The following is a 21072-nucleotide window of genomic DNA, read 5'->3' as shown; positions in this document are numbered from 1 at the left end:
TTTTCTTATATATATATATATATATATATTTTTTTTTTCTCTTCAATTTTGATTGTTTGCATGTGGTGTTAATCAATGCAAAGTTTTAATTAGTTCACCTTTGTGTAAGGGGAGGGGGAAGTCCCCATGTGGGTATAAATAGTGGTATGGAACTGAGCATGCTCAGGTCTCTGATGAAGTACATGGTTACGAAACGCATCAGACCATGTGTTAGCATTTCTTTTTTAAACTGATGTAACCAATAAAGGATGAATTTTTAACCAACAACCTATGAGCGATCCTTTGACTTTGGAGTGCGCCGCGACGACTTGGATGTGAATAGAATCCCTTTAATAGGCTATAACTGGCTGGTAAGTATTACTTCTGGGAGAGTTCCCCTCCTATAGCCAATTTAAGAAGAAATAACGGTTGAGCCAGCAAGGGTCCTGAACCTGAAGGTATACCATGTGAACACTGACCTGGGGTTAGACACATTATGCAAGACCTTTTGGTGTCAAATAAGTTAGGAATGTAAATAAAAATGTGAAGTTTATTTGAAGACATTACAGCATTGATGTACTCAAAAGTTCACAAATGAGTCAATAAAAAACAGTTTAAACATATTTACAGAAACAGCAGCATTTGCCAGTGGCAGCGTTTAAAAGTGCAATTAGTGGTTCTCCTTGAAAGGGTCACTTAAAAGTTCTAAGAGAGACTTGCAGCAAGGTCTGTGACAAGAGGAGCCATCAGCTGAGGAAGGGTGCTGATCTTCATCAGTTTACTGCTTGCATACTTGTTTCGCACAGCCTGAAAAGGATGTATACATGGTTAGTTCCTGAATAGCCAGTGTTTGAGGGCATAGAACTTGTGGAAAGGATAAAAGTTCAACTTACCACATGCTTAGTTAGATTCTGATTGACTTTGGTTATGTTCTTGGCCATATGCTTCATGACCAGTTGCAAGTCCCCTTCTGTGTAGCCTGTGTAATAGTGTTGAGTAGCACCCTAAAATAAAAGAGGCAATTAGCTTGTTTGTAATATTTTGCAAAGTGTGAAACTAGAAAGGGCATGTGACTTACCCAGCTTCCCTGGCCAAGAATTTTTTGGGATAAGCAGAGTGCAGCAGCTGCAATTTCTGAAGGATTGAAGTGTACCATTTCATAGTCTACGAGTGTAAGCTCCATCAAATATTTTGCAAGAGTATGTTGCTCTGCATCAGCCTAGATAAGGAAACATAAGCCTTTGTTAGGAGCATCTATTGACCCCCACCCATTCATTGCATTGTCAGTAGTCACTATCTACACCAACCCTTTGCTTGCCTCAAGTCCTGCCGAGTGGCATAGTTCAGAGTTAATGATCTCTGGCACATTCCAGTTTGCTTCTCAGCTATAGGTTGTAAAATCTGCTGTTAAAGCAGTTACATGCAGGCAGGGACCCTCCATAGGAGCTAAACAGCCTGTGAAATCTGTACATCTGTGATTGACTTCAAATGTGAGTGCAAATTTGTTTTAACTTAATAAATGGTGTTACACTATTTTGTATTTCTCTCCATTGGAACACAAGAGCTGACCCAGAATGAGGGGGGGGAAGGTAATCTGCCAACTAATTAAATTAAACTGTATGTACAAGTCTTTATGCCATCTCAAGCCCATAAGCTATACTTACACTGCAAGATTTTGAAGCCCGTCTCAGGAAGTGGAGAGGTAATGGACGTCCAAGGTCAAAGTTGAGGACTCTAAGGATAATCATTTCCATTTCTCTGATCTGAGATGCAGTGTAGGCATTATCGGTGATATAAACAAAGTCTGCAACCTCTGGGGTGTACATCTCTTCATATTTGGAAGCAACTAATAGGGAAGTAACACCAACCAACTGAAGCTTGCTGCGGGAGACTGGCTGAACCTAGATTGGAGAACAATGTTTCTGCAGTGGTTAGCCAAGTGACAACTATAGCCAAGAAAGCAAGTACTAATTATTTCAGTGCACACCAGTAGTCAAGACAGAAAAGAGGGAAAGTGAATTGTATAAATAATCTGCCTCACAAGGAACAAAAATAAAGAAATGGAGTAGCTCCATCTTTTGGTGTTAAGCATTTGCAGCACAAGCCTATTGTGGATGAGGGTATAGGGTCATTGTACAGGTGCACCAGTCTGGTAACCCTCCCTGCATTCACAACTCCCACTAGTGTCAGGCAGGGTGCCAGAGCACATACCACGTTGTAGTTAGGGCAGAATTAGGTTACTGGGCACAGGCAATTAGAGAAGACAAATCCATGCTTACTTGCAAGAAGCGATCCATGATGGCAACACCCATGTACAAAGTCTCCTGAAGAAGCTGAAACCTAGAATGCACTTGAACAAGCCAGTCAACTAGGATAGCCCTCATACGCTCATTAATCTCTTTTCCCTCCAGAAAGCATTGGCGTACAGACTGTTGGACCTAAAAAAAAAAAACCAATTGAGATGGCCAAGAAGAGACTATACTTCCTAATCAATATCCAAGCCACAGCTGAAGAGGAGATATATTTCAGCTGATAATTGTTTGAGTGTCTATGGTAAAAGGTGCGCTGCTTAGAGGCATGACTGACCATCTGATACGTGTATTCCATGCTGGTTATGTTATAAACCATGGGCCATTCCATAATCTACTTACTTGGCCTGTTTATATAGTTTGTAGTGGCACTGAAAGGGCCAGAAATTCTTTATATGCTTTTCAAATCACTTAATTCTTCCGATAGGTTTGCTAAAAGTACTCCCGTGTACTACAGACTTAAGACTAAAAGTTGGAGTAATGAGCCCACACAAATGACTTCCAATTGGCCACAACTCCTTAGCAGCACACCAAGAAGTTGTGGACAAATGGACAGTCAACTAAAGCATATACACTTCTCCAAGGTTGTATATTTACAACAGCTTCACTTTACTGGAACAAGAGCAATGGAGCACCACAAATTAGTGTACAAGTATCTTTAAACAAGTGCATTACAGCCAGGTGATCCTTGCCATAATCTTTAAGATCATAGTTAAACAGCAGATTGTAGCCCCATACAAGAGCCCCTTACTTCCAGTTGCTTTAGGTAGTTATAGATGTCCATCACATAGTCACTGCACAATTGAGGGTTGCCACCATCATCTGCATCAATGTCTTCAACACTGGTCAAAGCATCGGAGAATGCCTGGCACAGCTCTTCCTCTTTCATAGACACATCCATTGGCACAGGGGAAGGCACCTGGCAGAAAACATGGCAATGAATGCTTTCAATTTAAATACTAGCTGCTTAAATTAGGTCGTGATTTGTGAGGTTTTTACTTCTAAATTGCACTGCAAATAATTCACTTAAATATAAAAATTCATTCCTGGCCCAACAAGTGTAATTTTTTTTTTTTTAGTTGTAATATTGGTGTGTAGACAGCCATGACAGGTAATTTTGCCTGACCATGTGCTTTCAGAAAGAGCCAGCACTTTGATGGAATTGCTTTTGAACAGGTTGTTTCTCCCACTCAAGGAGTAGCTGTTCGACCTGGATTTTACTATGGTGTACTGTTGTCATATCTACCAGGCAGCTGCTATCTGGTTACCTTCCCATTGTTCTTAGGCTGCTGGGAGGGGGGGTTATCGCTGATGTAACTCTCAGTACAGCAGTAAAGAGTGATTGAAGTTTATCACAGCAAAAAAATAAATAAAAATCACATGACTGGGGCAGCTGGGAAACCAACAATAGGTCTAGCTCCATGTCAGATTTCAAAAGGAAAAAAAAAATCTGTTTGCTCTTTTGAGAAAGATTTCAGTGCAGAAGTCTGCTGGAGCAACATTTGTTAACAGATGTGTTTTGAAAGAAACAAACTAAACATTTCCCCACCATGCCAGTAAGAAGTCAGAAATACTTACTTTGGTGTGAGCTTCAGCTACTGTTGGTTTCACAAGTACAGGCTTTGGCTTAACATTTGCAACTTTAGTTGCCACAGTCTTTGACGGCTTTGCCACAACATTGGAAGGCTGCTAAAGAGAACAGTATGTTAACTATAGCTAGTAATTTGAAGGCCAGGTCTAATCAAGGAGAGAAGAATGTTATACCTTGACTGCATGTGGTTTTCCTCGCACGGTCACTTTGTTGCCAATTTCACCCAAAGCAGCTCTTTTGCCATGGATTTGAACTTTGGACCGCATTGCGCCCCCAAGGATATTATCTGCTTCACGGGGAATCTGAAGGAACAGGCCAAAGTGTAACAGTTAGTAAATGTTCCTATTTTGCCCCCGCCCCCCTAAAACTCTAGGAAGAGTTAGGCTAGCAGCACTGTTGGCTCAGAAATAACCCACTTTCCTAGAAACACAGCACATGCTCAGTTCATTGCACAGTGCAGTCATCTTTTGTTTCTTTATGTGGCATAATGTAGTCTAAGTTGAAACTATTTATAAACTGTGTACTAAACTGTAAATACAACTAAATAAGCTTGTGATGAGTAAATGTGGCAATTTGCATTTAAAGGAACAGTAACAAAAATGTTTTTTTAAAGTAATTAATATTATTTAGCATTTCCCTGCACTGGTAAAACTAGAAGTGTTTCTGAAGCAAACAGATCATAGTTCAGATCAACAAGCGGCTGTGTAGCAATGTCAGAAATTGAAAAAAGGCTATATGGCACAGGTTAAATAGTGGATAACGGATAACGCCATTATGTTCTACAGAGCTTATCTGCGGTGTAACCTGAGCCTTTTCTCCTTTGAATAGCGGCCTCCTTTACTACACAGCAGCTTATCTTTCTTATAGGAATTTAATATACTACCAAGATACATTGGTAGAAAACATTTTAGTTTCCAGTAACATTAAGAGGCAGTTACCAGTTCACTCAGAGCAACTGGTTAGTACTCTGAAGCGTAGTGGGAGGAGAATGAGAACTATCCCGTTTGCTGAATAATGGGAGAAAGGAACTTTAGCCTGCATTGCCAAGATAAAGATTGGTTTTAACAAATCAGATAACTTCAAAAGATGTTCAAAGCATGCTGATAAATTTAAAAAAAAAATTTATTACATCTTATAAATCAAATAAAGCCCTCATGGTGCCTAACGTGTTTCATGCTTACGTAGCACTTCTAGATTGCTAGGTAAGCATGAAACACGTTAGGCGCCATGAGGGCTTTATTTGATGCTTTTAAATCAGCATGCTTTGGAGATTCTTTTGAAGTTATTTGGCTGTACCTGTTTGGTCACTAGAGAACTCCAGCAGGCCTCGACTGGCAAGCTGTGGGTTCTGGCAAATGCCAGAGGGGCTCATATAAGGTGTCATAGAAAGTCAGTATTTAGTGGGCCTGTGTGGGCTGATTGGGCCTCTGTGTACCTGAAATGCCAGGGCCTATTTAAATTCGCAGTCCGGACCTGGACTCCAGCATGCTATTACTATGTTCTATACCCAAATTTATTAAACAGCACCATAGTTCATTAGTATTGAAGACAAAATACCCAAAACTTGCCTATAGACATACTCAGCCAGGTCATTATTGAGTATTTAGTAGAAATAAGTCTGGATGAATAAGCCGCTGGCGAGTGAAGAAATATTCAAGAAAACCCAGGAAATCTACCCAGGTTTAGATATTTGCTCACTGGTGCAGTCACCAAACAGGCAAGTCTTTTGCCCAAGGTGCAGTGCAGCCATTCAAGTCTCAGGTTACATAGCAGATAATGGAATACAATGGTGTTCTACTGAGTGAATTTGTTATACAAGTGCCTTTTTCAGATTTTGCATCTTAAACAACTGTCCCATTTGCTACACAGCAGTTTATTTGTACTATAAACTATAGAAGTCTTTCTGAAGCAAACTCAGAACAGTTCCCAATGCAGAACAATACATTATATTGATGTATTTAACGTTACTGTTCCACACAGATAAGCAGTGCATAGTTTGAATTACAATTTAAGCACTTGCAGTAGACAGGAAGAGTCTACATATGAACCCCATCAATACATCCCACAATATTATAATGGGATGCGCCACATCTCATCTGAGGCCTATGGGAAAGCTCAAAAAAAGGGGGGGGGTACCAGTTACCGCGCTCAAGGTCCTGGTTGAAACACCAACGTGGGCCTGAGGAGTGTTGTCCCAAAACCCAACTAAATTGGATACAGAAAGTGACCCACAGAGACACCAACAACAGAAAGCCGCTACTATCCCCAACAAGATTACTATAGAGTAACCGCTCAGAGAATCGGCTTTACTTACTGCAGCCCGACGAGTAGCCATCTGCGGGAAAAGAACGTTTAAAACCGACTGATAAAATCTAAAGACAAGACACCTAAACCCGCCAAGGCCCAGGATCACGAACACTCCGCAACAACTATAACCAACGCTGTGTTAGCAGAATTTTAAATATCGCTTGCTGTACTCCCATTGGACGCGGTGTTTATGTGTGCGTGAATCTGATTGGCTACGTCGTGGGGGGGCCTTCCCATTAAGCGGAGCCATGGCAACATATTTTGCCGCGTAGTCTCCTCGACAGACTAGTGGTGTCGTGCGCACATACTCAATGGTTATGGCTGCAACGCTATAGTTATGCATTAACATAAACGAATGCATGAAGAATTGTAATTATTTAATTCGTTCGTACAGTAGTAAATTCTAACTATCGCGTAGAGCTATGCCCTGAAGAATCCTGGGAAATAATAACGCTCGTACGTAACGTGCGCAGGAAGCTTTTTTTACGTGGTGGCAGTTTTGCCATGTTGGTGGTTTATCAGACAAATTGGGCTACTAATTTAAAGCCCAGGCTGGTTTTGAAGGTAGAAACTAGCTAATGTTCGCATTTGGGCTACTTTTTGGGTCTTTATCTGGTTTGTACTTTGGAAAGCAGCCAAAGTTTTTTTTTTGCCCTAATGTGCCACGCCTTTGTCTTCCAGTGCATGCTGGGTAATGTAGTTTTTGTTTAACAATTTCCCAACTGCCAAGTTTAATGTAAGACTACAACAACCAGGAGGCAATGGGACTGACTTGTTGAAGTCGTGAGTTACCAGATTTTGGGCTCTGTACCCCAGTCTCCCATCCCTCTTTAGCAAAAAATCTGCTGGCCACCAAAATTTCTAGAGGTTGAGCTGTTTTACCAACATTTAATGAAATTGTATATGGATTAGGCTCTTATGGGGCCCCTATACCTTCTGGGCCCCCCTCTGTAGTTACGCCCCTGGTAGGGTTGACACCTTTTGCTAACTTTCTTGCCGGCTGGTGGGGGGCGGGTACAAAAAGGGGCAGATGTGCTGTCAAAGGGGCGGGGTTGTGCCATAAAGGGGTGGGGCCACACCACGGCCAGGACAAAAACAGAGGAAAAAGCTAAGTTTACAGGGGACTGGGGGCGGGCCGAGGGGTCTTTTTAAGGGTATTACAAATGCCGGTAAATTTTTAATACAGGCACTGGCCTTGGGGGCCAGTATTTTTTTTAGACTTTTTTTCACTGCACACATTGTGCTATTTATGGGCTACTTTTGAAGTGCCTCCTGGCTGGTTTTGTAGCCTACATTGGCTGGTTTTGAAAATTAGACCTGACAACCATGCGTGGTGGTGTTGCACGTACTTCATATAATTTTACCTAGTCCTGTCATGGCTATGGTGAATATGGGGACATGTTTTTGGCAGTGGACATGATGTGTGTTCTGGCGTTAGGTTTGCCACCTGGCCGGTATTTTACTGGCCTGGTCGGTAAAAATAAGGGTTGATCACAATGCTATTAATAGGGAAAAAAGAAATATATAGGAAGGCCAGTATTTTTTTCCAGAAAAGGTGGCAATCCTATCAGGCATGCCAACTGTTTTACCGGCAGCCAAGGGCTATTCCTACTGAATATTCCCAGTGTGTCTTTAAGGACACAAACATGCGAAGTTGTGTGGTATTTGCTAGATCTTTTTAGGTCATATCCTGGTTAAAGTGGTGGTTCACCTTTCAGTTAAATGTTATAGAATGGCCACTTCTAAGTAGCTTTTAATTTGGCCTTCATTTTTTTTTTTTTAAATAGTTTTTTCATCATTGCCTTCTTCTGACTCTTTCCAGCTTTCAAATAGGGGACCCCATCTAAAAAACAAGTTCTCTTTAAGACTGCAAATTTATTCTTGTTGCGATTTCTTATTACTTATCTTTCTATTCAGGCCAGATGAGTAATCCAGTCTTTTATTCAAATCAGTGCATTGTTGTTAAAGTTATTTGGCCCTAGCAATCAGATTGCCAACATTGCAAACTGGAAAGCTGCAGAATAAAAAAAGCTAAAATAAAACCTGAAAAACCACAAATAACCAATCCTAATTGTCTCAGAATATCCCAGTCTGTATCAGACCAACAGTTGAACAAGCCCTTTGAAACCATAGCTCCCCTCATTTGTTATTTGAGTAGTGCAGTGGGGCTCAGGTCTTTTTCCTCCCAGCAGGAGCCTGTGCTGTTGAAGCTGATTCAGACCTGGCATCCTTTGTACATGCTCCAGGTCAACAATTGCAGAAAAAGAAAACATGAAGTGGTGCAAAATAGCAACCCTGCTGTGCTTCTGATATACTCCTTGCAGGTAAAGCAAACAGATCAGCCTTGAGGGCAAGGTGTTAGCCAGGCTTTCCGTCTCCTTTCTATGTCTTAGGGTAAGGCCACACTAAGCGATAGCGCGGCGATTTGACTCGTGGCGACTTTTAATCCGCAATCGCTGGCGAAACTTTGGCGCTGGCGTCTATGGGGAATCGCGCAAAATCGCCAGCGTAAAAACACACGCGGCGATCTTTTTTCTATTGTCGCTTGAAATCGCCTAGCGAGGCGATTTCGAGCGACAATAGAAAAAAGATCGCCGCGTGTGTTTTTACGCAGCGATTCCCCATAGACGCCAGCGCCAAAGTTTCGCCAGCGATTGCCGTTTAAAAGTCGCGGCGAAAAGTCGCCGCGAGTCAAATCGCCGCGCTATCGCTTAGTGTGGCCTTACCCTTAGGGGAATGTAGACCCCATTTACAAAGCTGCTTTTTTTTTTACATTTGGTATAGTTTGTACTATGGATTTAGATTTTCATGCTAGTGAAAAATAACTTACTGCATGAAATCTCACAATTTTTGTCAATGTAATTTCTAGTTCTTCGCATCCTTAACCACTTTGTGCTTTTACCTGATTTTATTTTCTTGGCTGGAAAGACTGATTAGCTAACCAATTTTTGAAACAGAGAATGCATAGAGGAGGAGCAGACAATATTTGATTGACGGCTGAGATGTTTAAATGTGTTTACAACAGCTATGAATGCTTTAATAAAAAAAAAAGAAATTGGATTTCAGGTTTAATTTGTAAAGGACTTATTTTACAGATTTGTATGTCTGGGTGACAGGTCCACTTTGAAGAGTATAATTTGTAGCCCACAATATTTCCTACAAGATTGGGGGGGGGGAGAATTCAGTTATGCTAGATAAACCTACAGGCCTGCCCTAGAGTAAAAAAACAAATTAAAAATTTGATTAACTAGAGGTTGGCCTACTTGTCACCTTCTAAATAGTTATTCTAACCGATTCCCTTAAATTATGTTCATTAAAGGAGGGGTTGTTTCTTTAAATTAAATTTTAGTATGATTATAGAGTGATATTCTGAGAATTTGCAGTAGGTTCATTTATTATTCATGGTTTAATATATTTGGCAGCTCTCCAGTTTCAGCAATCTGGTTGCTAGGGTCCAAAGTATCCTAGCAACCATGCATTGATTTAAAAGACACTGGAATATAAATAGGAAAGGCCTGAATAGAAAGAATTAAAAATAGCAATAAATATATATTTGTATCCTTACAGAGCATCTGTTTAAATGGGTCAGTGACCCCCATTTGAAAGCCGGAGAGAAGGCAATTCATTAAAAAAAAAAAAATCAAATAATGAAGACCAATTCAAAAGTTGCTTTGAACTGGCCATTCTATAACATACTAAAAGTTAACTTGAAGATGAACCACCCCTTTAATACATATTCCTCTCTTCAGATAACCATCTTTATTTTTTCTAAACTGAGTAACATCTTTTAAGTTGTAGGCTTTACCATCTATCACCATTTAAATATTCCAAAAGCAGGATATTCTATACCAGGGGTCCACAACCTTTTTTCCCCCACCCGTGAGCCACATTCAAGTGTAAGTTGGAGAGCAACATAAGCATGAAAAAAAAAAAATTCATGGGAGTGCCAAATTTGAATGTGGCTGTTGGTAGACCCTATGTGGATTGGCAGACTACAGGAGTCTGTGTGGCATTTGTTTTCATGCAACTAAAGCTTACCTTCAAGCCAGGAATTCAAAAATAATTACCTGCTTTGAGGCCACTGGGAGCAACATCCAAGGGGTTGGAGAGTAACTTGTTACTCATGAGCCACTGGTTGGGGATTACTGGTGTAGACAATGCCCTGGTCCACCAGGTTATGTTTTATACAGAATGGAATCAAAAAGTGAAAAACTGAAGAGGCAAGTTATATTCACATGCCGAACCAACAGACTTTCAGAAAGCTATAGTGATAGCAATGTTCATTTATTACAAAATCATTTGATTAGGTCATAGTAAAACTTTAAACCAGCGACGACTTAAAAAGTTATTTACAAGAAGTGCATTTTGCATATTCAAGCAAAGTGATAAAAGTGCTCAGGAGGCATTTTGTTCATAGACCCTATGAGCCTGGCGTTACAGCAGCAGCAAGACCAGTTAAAACACGCGAGTTCAGTTGAGGGATTGTGCTGATCTTCAGTAATTTACTACTAGAATATTTATTCTTCACAGACTGAAAAAAAAAAAAAAAAAAAAATTAGTTTGTTGGAAATCCCACCAACATAACAGTCATTCATATATAACATTGGAGAGAAAAAAAAAATAGAAACTAAACCATTGCAGGAGTTATACACAAAGTGGTACTGTCGCCTGTATTTAACTCTATTATTAAATCTAGAATGGGTTGCTACTTACTAAAAATTTTGACAGGTTTTGGTTGACCTGAACGATGTTCTTGGCCATGTGCTTCATAGGCAGGCTAAGATCATCTTGTGAATAGCCTGTGTAAAACTGTAGAGCAGCATCCTGTAAAACAAGAGATGAGACTTTTACAATACGACAATAATGTTTTTGCTTTTTAAAAGGAGAACTAAAGAAGTAGGCTATTTAACAGTAAAGATGTGCCTACATAGATGCCCCAGTAGCTCTCCATCTTTTCTGCTGCACATGCTTAGTGCCGCTACCTTCACCTCTCTCTTAAAACAAAAAGGGACCTCCACTTGTAAGAATAGTTCACAGCTTTAGATAGATACTCACCCATGTGCCCATATTAAGAACCTTTTGAGTCAGGCACAAAGCAGCAGCAGCAATTGCTGAAGGATGGAAGTGAACCATGTCATAGTCAAGTAGAGTCAACTCCATGAAGTACTTGGCAAGTGTGTGCTGTCCTGCATCAGCCTATAATTATAGTATAAAGCATTAGCAAGAAGGGACAAAACATTCTGAATACCTTCATTCCTTTGCCTTCTAGCAGATAAAATACTCACGAAAATACTTGCCTTGAAAAAGCTATTGTAGCGAAACGTCTATTTGGTTTTATACCGGATTGGTTCTCTTTTGAAATAATTTAGTCCTTTGATGGATTTGTTAGGGTGGAGTTTTAGGTGCCACTTGCTCAACTCTACATTTCTTCTCAGTGCAACCTCCATTACTTGCTCCAAGGGGACACCGATTTGTGGTTTTCAGGTTTAGACTGTTCTTTACAGTTTAGGGCAAGTTAAAAATCAAGCCCAGTGTTACCCTGCCTTCTCCAGCTTTGTGGTGTCCCAGGGATAGAAATCAGGCAGTAGCTTTTGGGACAACTCCATCATTCTATATATCATTTTCTTGTCCTAGCTTTTTAATATGAGTAAGTGGCTCTATAATTTATTCCGTGAAATGATGATTAACTCCTCTCAATAATTATTGAAGTTATTTGGTAATCAAATAGTTCTGATTATTTATTTTACACCACTTTAGCCTTTTTTTTTTACTATTTATTCAGCCAATATATGAATTTTTAATAATTAGTGTTTCAATGGATTATTGGTATTGCCTTCTTAGTATTACCTTTTAAGTAATTGATAGCCATGCATGGCACTTTAGTAATTTAGACTTCACTACAAGCATTTGCACTTTACACGCCAGGTTGCTCAACTAGTAAAATTAATTTTTGAAATATAATTGATTTCCCTACTTTAATTTATTATCTTTACATATGAATGAAGGAGCAAATTGTGAAGCGATATTATATTGGGTCAAAGCGGTTTCTTAATCAAATTTTTGCTGACTTTCTATTTGATACTCTATTTGAATGAATATAAGGTAACTAAGGTGTCAATCCTTAGCTATTCCAAAATACTCACACTGCAACATTTTGAAGCTCTTCTAAGGAAATTAAGGGGCAGCGGTCTTCCTAGATCAAAGTTAATCTCCTTGAGAATCATCATTTCCATTTCTCTAATTTGAGCTTTGGAGTAGGTGTTGTCAGTGATGTAAACAAAGTCAGAAATCTCTGGATAATACATTTCTTCATACTTTGAAGCTATGAAGAGCGAGGTGACACCAACCAACTGTAGCTTGCTTCGGGAGATAGGCTGACCCTTTAAACATTAAAACATTAAGTGAAGGTAAGCCATATATAATAAGCATTAAACAAACATTTGTATTCCTAACCAGCTGTATACTTTATCTGTCAAAGCAGTATATAGTAAGGGGAAATTAAACGTTTCAAAATGATTCCCTGCGGTTGTCCTAGTGATGGGGAAACTGCATGGAGGATTCCCCAGCCCTTGCTATTCTGGATTATCAGCTTTGCTTAATATATCTTTTTTATTCTCCACAAGTGGTAGTTTGCTAGAAGCTTCAGGAGGGAATCCTAGTCCACACCATTCCTGGATAAACTTGGCACATTCCCTTTGGTTCTCCTCCCAATACTGTATTAGCCCACTGCACTAGCCTGACACCAATCGTACAAAAGTTATGTCCCAACAAAGCTGGCGACAGTCTCCCACTGAAAATATTCAGATTGGCAATATATGCAGAGATATTATCGGCAGAAATCTTGTAACCTGTCCGATCGACCAGACAACCGATCTCCGTGGGAAGAAAAGTGTCAGGACTCTCCACACGGTCCGAAAATCGTACAAATAAGATGATTTGTACAATCAGATCTTTGCGTCTATGGCCAGCTTTACTGTACATTTCTGTTTGTGAGGTTGTTTTTTTTTGTTTTTTTAAATAATGTTTGCTTCAAGGCTATAAGTTTGCATGGTTAAATTACCTGTAGAAAACGGTCCATAATTGCTATTGCCATATATAATGTCTCTTGAAGTAGTTGAAATTTTAAGTGGACTTGTATTAACCAGTCGACTAGAATGGCTCTCATCCGATCATTGATCTCCATTCCCTGTAGGTGTCTTGGGCGTACAGCCTGTTGAACCTGAAGAACAGGATTCATTTAGAACAGACTCACGACTATTACAGATAATACAAATAGTTTGCTTACCTCTAACTGCCTTAAATAGGAATAGATGTCCTTCACATAATCCGCGCATAACTGAGGGTTTGAAGAATCCTCTGCATCAATATCCTCAACACTGTTCAAAGCTTCAGAGAAAGCTTGACACAACACCTCCTCGTTATCAGCTACATCCATAGGTATGGGAGGAGGTTCCTGAAAAACAACCTTGGCCATTAAATTTTGTAGTGTTGTACCACATCAGCAGGTCATGTGGCTAGGGATGAGGGTATCAAGACCTGCATCAAATGGGGTCCAGAAATAAACTGCATCTCCTGCAAGTGTCCTAGATTGTCTATACAAATAACACCTTCATTTTACACTCTCAGATTAAGGTGAACAGGGCAAGTATAGCAACCGCTTGATAAATATGCCCCCTAGTGATTATCTATTATAACTTAACATTTAATGTACAAAAGTATTTATTATACAGCAGAACCCAAATTTCATATTTCCCAGAGGATGGTGTAAATTGCACTTGGGGGAGGGGGGGGAAGGAGAGCATCCCACAGCACTCAGTCTGTAAATCCGTTTACAGACTAAATCACAGAAAGCAGCACTTTCAACGCCTAATGAACAGGGGGTAGGATGCTGGGAGTAGTAACACAACTGGAGAGGAACACTTACCTCAGATTTGGGGCCAAATGCCTGTTTAACTCTTAAAGGCAGATTTGCTCTGGAGGTTACTTGTCTGACCACTTTGACAGGCACCTTGCAGTTCTATAGAGAGAAAAAAAAAATCAGAAAGAATTCGACATCTATGTATAGTCACAGAATATATTTTTCTATATACCATCGCTGCAGGTTTGCGTCCTAGAATTGCAGTCCTGTTACTGATTTCTTCTAGTGGGGGTCTATGTCCATGTACTTTCACTTTGGCTGCCACCACTCCACCCACGACTGCATTGTCCATCTGTCCTGTACGCTGGGGAAAGTTAAAAAAGTAAAATGAAATCAATTTGCACGATTACTTTAATATAGGTAACACTTTCAGAGTTTAATAGGTTGCAGTTATTCCATCAATGAATTCTCTGGACTGCAGAATCAGAGGATGATTAATCCGTGCCCAATTTTAAAGACAGCCATTTAAGATTCAAAATGGTCTGTTTCCAGTGTGGAAAATGGTCTGAATTCTCTCACTGCACATCACCAGGGATTCATACAGGGATAGTGTGGAACAATTCCGCTCTTTAGGTCTGAATGCTGTTCAACTGCTCAGAGCAGACAGACAAGCTGTCAAGATGGCCTATTATCTTTGATAAATTTGTTGAAAAAAAAAATATAAAAAGAGTTTTTTTGATGGTTTCAAATGGATCATGTTGCCATAATGCCACAGTTCAAATGAATTTTGTCAGCCAGTATTTTTCAGTTCACTTCCATTGAGGGTCACCTAGGCAAAGTGATTTGGCCTTTAGACAATTCTGGGCAACTACGGACCAGAGTCAATATGGAGTATACTGTGTGTGCCATGCTCTACGCTGGCTGAGTGTATGATTCTCTGTTTACGCTACACTCCCCTTTGGGGACATGAGCCTGGTGGGGTTTGTTCTGGGGATTTGTTAGCGTTTTGAAATTGTTGTTAGGAGCTCTTAAGGTGTTTAATCATACGTGTGTGTGGGCCAGTATCCACAGGGGAGGAGGAGGCATATGGATTTAAGGGTATGTTTTGATATCCCTGCAGTAAGCACCAATTATTTGGGTTTTTGGTGTGCTACCACCATTAAAGTGGGTATCTAAAAGTTCTTGTGGTAACATGGTTGTGGTTTACAAACTGAGTGTTCATCATAGTCTTCCATAATTGGCCCTCCACCATGTGGCCAGAAAAATTCCAGCCCTCGGTACCACAGAAGTTGGACTGTAAATGTGCTTAAAATGCTCTTCTGAACACTTTTGCAATTCTTTCTCAGCCTTTTAGTTTTATACTGCCAATATGCAGAGGGTCTGAAGTGCTGCTGTGTGGGGTTAATTGCATAAACAGGATAAATACTCCTCTGTTCTAGATCAAAAACATAATCACTGTGTTGATAGCAAACGCTTAATATTGGGTTACATGTGAACATCAGGTCCATGACAGACCGATACTGTTTTAGAAGGGAGGAGTCCAGAATAGCTGGGAAAAAAAAAAAAAAAAAAGATCAGCGTCAGCAGTCCCGCTCTAGGTGCTGGTCCCGATTACTTAAGGGTTTCTGAAAATCATGTAAAGATAAGGCTAAATTGTACAGAGTTATTCAGCACCCCCAGGAGTTGGAATTTGAGATGCCGAGGCATGTTGGTGACTTTGGTGGATTTATTTGGAAATTAAAATGTCCTTTTGCAATGCAAAAAAAAAAAAGTTAACTTTCTTCTAGGTAATATAAAACAAAAAAATGCAAATATTATGCTAAAGTCAATGTTTTTATGCTGTGCACATGACAGTTGCACTGAGCCGATACCATGTGCAGAAAAAACAACCATAAATAGCAACTAAAACTATGCAGGCCCTAATCAAAGCTTTTACTGGGGCTCCCAAATTCTCCTTACTACTGAGGCTGCTAATGGTGGGCTTCCCAGTATCACGGCAGCTTCTTGTCATAGCATTGTGGGTCTGAGCTATTTTGTACCTGGGATAGGCTCATAGGCATGCTAAAGATTTGGCAGAGCAGAGAGCTTGAAATCATATATGGCAACATAAGTATGATTTAAAAAAAAAAAAAATAGGGTATAGTAGCCATTTTAAGTGCTGGCATTTTCCAATAGGCTATAATGGAACCTGGAAATGATAATTTGCAGTTGATGTAATTTAGCAGTAAGGTCCCTGATAGCTCCATAGTTTCTATGTTCTCCGACTGGGAGCACTAAATGCAGGTTTGCTGCACCTACTTGTACCAAGAATTGAGACATAACAGATAGTAGATCTACTCTACACCTAATTGGAACATTAGATCTATTAAAACTATTAACTGCACTCAATGTGTGATGGAGGCAGTACTAACAGGAAAGCTGCAAATTACTGTATACACGGAGGAAAATGCTGAGCAGAAATCAGCAGTCCCAAAGGAATATTTTATAAGTCACATGTTGGAACAAATACCATGGGCCATATGAATAAGTGTGGGGGTCAGTATATTACCAGCAGCAGCATATGGAATGTTATCTATGTATAGAGGGGTTAGTGCTGTGTGAAGGATTTCTTAGTTATAACCAGCTGGAAGCCTAATTTAAGGAAGCTTCCAGCTACACTTACATATCTAGTTCCCAATTTGTACAAGAGCTCACATGCAATTAGTAACAATTAGCAACCTTTCCACAAAATGGCCACATGCTAAACGGTTAATCATGGTGATTGTGTGCTCCACAATCTGGAAGAAGGTTCCACAGCATTCAAACTAAAACTACTAGACACTGCAAAAGCTTCTTCCAGCAATCAGAGCCCTTAACATGATCATATTGAAAAACTAACTGTTCCCTGCACCTGACATGTATCCTCAAATGGTCTCTCTTTATGTAAATGCACCAAGTGGGGGGGGGGGGCTGAGTAAAACTTAATTTCAATACGCTGTATAACAGTTTATATAGTCTGTATTGACAAATAAAGCAATCTTATTGTATTCATCTTGAAATTAACCTTTAGTATGATAGAATGATAGGCATTTTACAATGGTTTGCATTTTTGAGCTATTTAGCAGCATTCTAGTTTGCAGTTTAAGCAATCTGGTTGCTAGGGTTCTAATTATACTAGCAACCATGAATTGATTTGAATAAGACAGGACTATAAACAGGAGAGGGCCTAAATAGCAAGAGGAGTAAAAAAAAAAAAAAAAAAAAAAAAAAGTAGCAAAACAACAATGTGTAGCATTACAGAGCATTTATCTTTAGATGGGTCAGTGACCCCCATTTGAAAGCTGGAAGGTGTCAGAAAGAAACAGAACCACACAATTGAAAAGTCACTTAGAATTAAGCTGGCCATAGATGCAAAGAGCTCATCGTACGAATCGTGGATTCACACAATTTTCGGACTGTGTGTGGCAGGTCAGGAGATGGGAAAGTCCGATCATACATTGATTCTTATGATCAGATCTTTGCACCTGTGGCCAGCTTTAACCAGTCTATAACATACTAAAAGTTAAATCTAAAAGTGACCCACCCCTTTAAAGCATTTTTCACTTACCCATCGTGTCAGAATATTAAACATCCAATTTTGGGTCAATTTATTTCAGTATTTCCATTGTACAGTTAAACAGTTACATTGTTAACCACTTAACCCCCACTTTACAATAGTTTAAGCACAGGTGTTTATGCCATTATTTAGTTTGGTCAATAATCACAACACAATAACAAAAATGCTCTGAAATAGACATATTAGGTCTGTAACACCTGCGGCATCTAAAGGGACAGAACATGTCAGCGATAAGACTGGAGCCATTATGTCTAAGAGTAAGTCTAACAACCTGTAGTGTAAGAACTCCAATAAAGTCGTACTTACCATAGCAGCCCAAGTAGCCATACTCCCAACAACCTGTTTCTCTCCCACACCACTACTGATTGCTGCCCCCTGCCTGCATTTAAGAGACCATCCCCTGATTTTGATTGGATGCCGCATTCTTACACACATGTCTGGTTAACTCTTTTGTTCCTGAAGTAGATGAAGTAACTCAATTTCATACATAGTAAGGCATATTCTCCATCTGGGCATTTTGGGGGCCCTTTAAAGCCACCCCACAGACATCTGTATTACTAATTGGCAACATTTCCTTTCAGAAGACTAGATGTGAAATATGCCTTGTGGAGGAATGTGCGTAAAACCCTCCTATATACAGTACATGCAAAAGCAAAATTCCCCTTTAATTCTGGAGAGTCGTGAATCACACATTGTGCAAGGCCACACAGCCCCATATTGGGCATATTTCATAAGTTGCTTTAATTAAACCTGAACCTGGGTGTGTGTGTGTGTGCACATTGCTAAACCGGAGGGCTCAAACAGTGTAGGAATTATATGAATGCAAAGAGTGTAGAATTCTAAAGGAATTGTTCAGTATAAAATAAAAACTAGGTCAATAGATAAGACTGTGCAAAATAAAAAATATTTCTAAAATATAGTTTTATACTTTATACTTTTTTATGAAACTTTAATTTTTTACTCTTATTTTCTTTCTTTTATTTTGCATTACCAGTGTATTTCCTTCTTTCGCCCCATTGTTTAGATGGCCATCCTGCAGGTTGTAAATTAAGTGCATATCCGAAATCTGTCCATGACAGCTCACCTGTACTGTGCATTGCCATTTACTTTGTCACCGTATGGGACCTCTTAGGGTAGGACTACATGGACGTTTTCGGCGCGAGGCGACTCGCTGCAACAATACGCCGGCGTCAAATTTAAAAAAAAAATATTTTAGTAAAATGGGGGGGGGTGACCTTCCCAATATTCAGACCAGTCTAGATAACAGGCTTCCGGGTAACTGATTGCATACCTGGATAGCCATAATGTTGTTTTATTATACAAATAATGGGAGTGATTCACCCTGTTCTGATATAATATCTCAGAAACCTGCCTCACCCCCACTAGTCATTCAGTGGAAATGTCCATTGACGAGTAAGTGATGTTCAGTTCTCCATATGCCCACACAGCCTTTAGTAGATGAATGATGCTGTGCCTTCACTTTTACCATTTTTTGGAAATTTAAGATTTTTGCTGTAACACACAGCAGCCAATCAACTGATAGCACATTATAATCATATATAAGAAAAGACATATCACATTGGTTGCTATGGGCAGGGCCGCCATCAGGGGGGGACAGGGGGGAGAGTTGTAGGGGGCCCCGAGGGTAAGGGGGGCCCGGCCACACCACACTTACTTGATTAGCCGGGCCCTCCCATCTTTCTGAGAGCTGCTGACTTCGGGAAGGCATGGACGTTTAAGGGGCCCTGGCCACCAATTTTCTTATAATGTGTGGGGGGCATGGCCACCAATTTTTTTTCTCATGTGGGGTCCTAGCCACCAATATTTTTTAATGGGGGGGCCCTGGACACAATTTTTTTTATGGGGGGCCCTGACCACCAATATCCAGGAAATGTTGTCGTATGGGGCCCTGCGATTTCTGATGGCGGCCCTGGCTATGGGCAAATGATGAGCCTTTGATTCTATTAGTACATTTGTGTTTTACAAATCAGTTGCAGCCTTGCTCTATCCCTGTCCTGCTCTGCACCTCCATGGTTTTAAATGATTTCAATAAAGCTTGTTTTATTATGTGACTGCAAGGATCAATTGACAGTCCAACTAGAGCCGATGATACGATGTAATATGCGGAGTCTGTGTAGGTTAGTTATCCGTAGCCAGAGAGGAAAGCGTGGCTCACCCGAGACATCTACTTGTTTAGAAGTTCAGGCAAGTGTCTTGTGTTGCCAAAGCTTTTTGCTCTGCTCAGATCAATATTATGAGATAGAGGCCATTGGTGGAAAAGAATTGCCCCGAGTGCAGAAAACGCCAAGATTCTGCTGGTGGAATGTGTGTGGGATTGAGGTACATGGTATGATACTGTGCAGAAGAATTGTCTACACCCAAGCAATAACTTTCTCTATTAATCGGGTGGTTCACCATTAAGTTAACTTTTAGTATGTTATAGAATGACTATTTCTAAAAGTGGCCATAGACATAGAGATCCACTCGTTTGGCGACATCGTATGCCCACATTGAAGTGGACATCGGGCTGATCCAATCGTGGGCCCTGGGGCCGAATGATTGGGTAAATAATGGATCCGATACGGGTGGTCTGATCGTGGGACCATATAGACGCACAGATGCGGCCGCGATCCAGCAGGATTTTTTTAACCTGCCTGATCGAGATGACATAGAGGGGAAACTTGTCGGATGGCCCCACACACAGTGGTCTGTCTGCACCTTTAATTGGCCTGTGTATGGGGGGCCTTAAGCAATGTTTTCAGTTACCCTTCATTTTTCATATTTTTTTTTTGTTTATTGGGCCTTCAGACTCTCTCCAGCTTTTATATGGGCCCCCCCATCAATAAATAATCAATAATAGCATTATTTATTGATAGTAGCCTTAATCAGGCTACACATTTGTTATTGCTACTTTTTATGAAACAGGACCTCTCCTATTCATATTCCAGTCTCTTATTTAAATCAATGCATAATTGCCAGGATAATTTGGACCTGAGCAACCACATTGCTGAAACTGCAAACTGGAGAGCTGCTGAATAAAAAGCTAAATAACTCAAAAAACACAATTAATAAAAGAAAATTAAAAGCGATTGCAAATTGCAAAAGAATATCACTTTGCATCTTACTAAAAGTTAATTTAAAGGTGAACTACCCCTTTAATACAAAGGGCAAAGTTATAAAAATGTTAGTTCAGCTCTTAAAGGAAAACTATACCCCCAAAATGAATACTTGTGCAACAGATAGTTTATATCATATTAAGTGGCATATTAAAGAATCTTACCAAACTGGTGGGTGTGTATAGATATATATGTAAATATTGTCCTTTTACATCCATGAACACCATTTCATGATGGTCTCTGTGCTGTCTCAGAGATCGTTAGATCAGGTGTAGGTAAAGGACCCTCTTTTTGTCCTCATTGTGTTAGGTTCCTCA

The 21072-nt window shown here is 40.0% G+C and overlaps 2 protein-coding genes across 3 annotated transcripts; both read right to left on the bottom strand.

Annotated features, from left to right (window-relative positions):
- Positions 1–511: 511 nt before the first annotated feature.
- Positions 512–6351, bottom strand: ccnb2.L (cyclin B2 L homeolog). 2 transcript variants are annotated; one of them, XM_018250844.2, is made up of 9 exons: positions 6194–6351; positions 4053–4181; positions 3867–3974; positions 3040–3207; positions 2259–2417; positions 1644–1880; positions 1058–1198; positions 873–983; positions 512–786 (listed from the first exon to the last, which is right to left on the bottom strand). In XM_018250844.2, the coding sequence occupies exons 1-9, from the start codon at positions 6212–6214 to the stop codon at positions 685–687; spliced, it is 1176 nt and encodes a 391-aa protein (XP_018106333.1). In that variant the 5' UTR covers positions 6215–6351; the 3' UTR covers positions 512–684.
- Positions 6352–10454: 4103 nt separating this feature from the next.
- Positions 10455–17991, bottom strand: LOC398162 (cyclin B5). The gene is made up of 9 exons (NM_001088519.2): positions 17946–17991; positions 14277–14408; positions 14111–14203; positions 13472–13639; positions 13247–13405; positions 12330–12566; positions 11242–11382; positions 10900–11010; positions 10455–10717 (listed from the first exon to the last, which is right to left on the bottom strand). The coding sequence occupies exons 1-9, from the start codon at positions 17964–17966 to the stop codon at positions 10607–10609; spliced, it is 1173 nt and encodes a 390-aa protein (NP_001081988.2). The 5' UTR covers positions 17967–17991; the 3' UTR covers positions 10455–10606.
- Between the last annotated feature and the right edge of the window lie 3081 nt (positions 17992–21072).

This window comes from Xenopus laevis, chromosome 3L, assembly GCF_017654675.1.
Source record: "Xenopus laevis strain J_2021 chromosome 3L, Xenopus_laevis_v10.1, whole genome shotgun sequence".
Classification (NCBI taxonomy): Eukaryota; Metazoa; Chordata; class Amphibia; order Anura; family Pipidae; genus Xenopus; species Xenopus laevis.
This window is presented reverse-complemented; position numbering and strand designations above follow the sequence as displayed.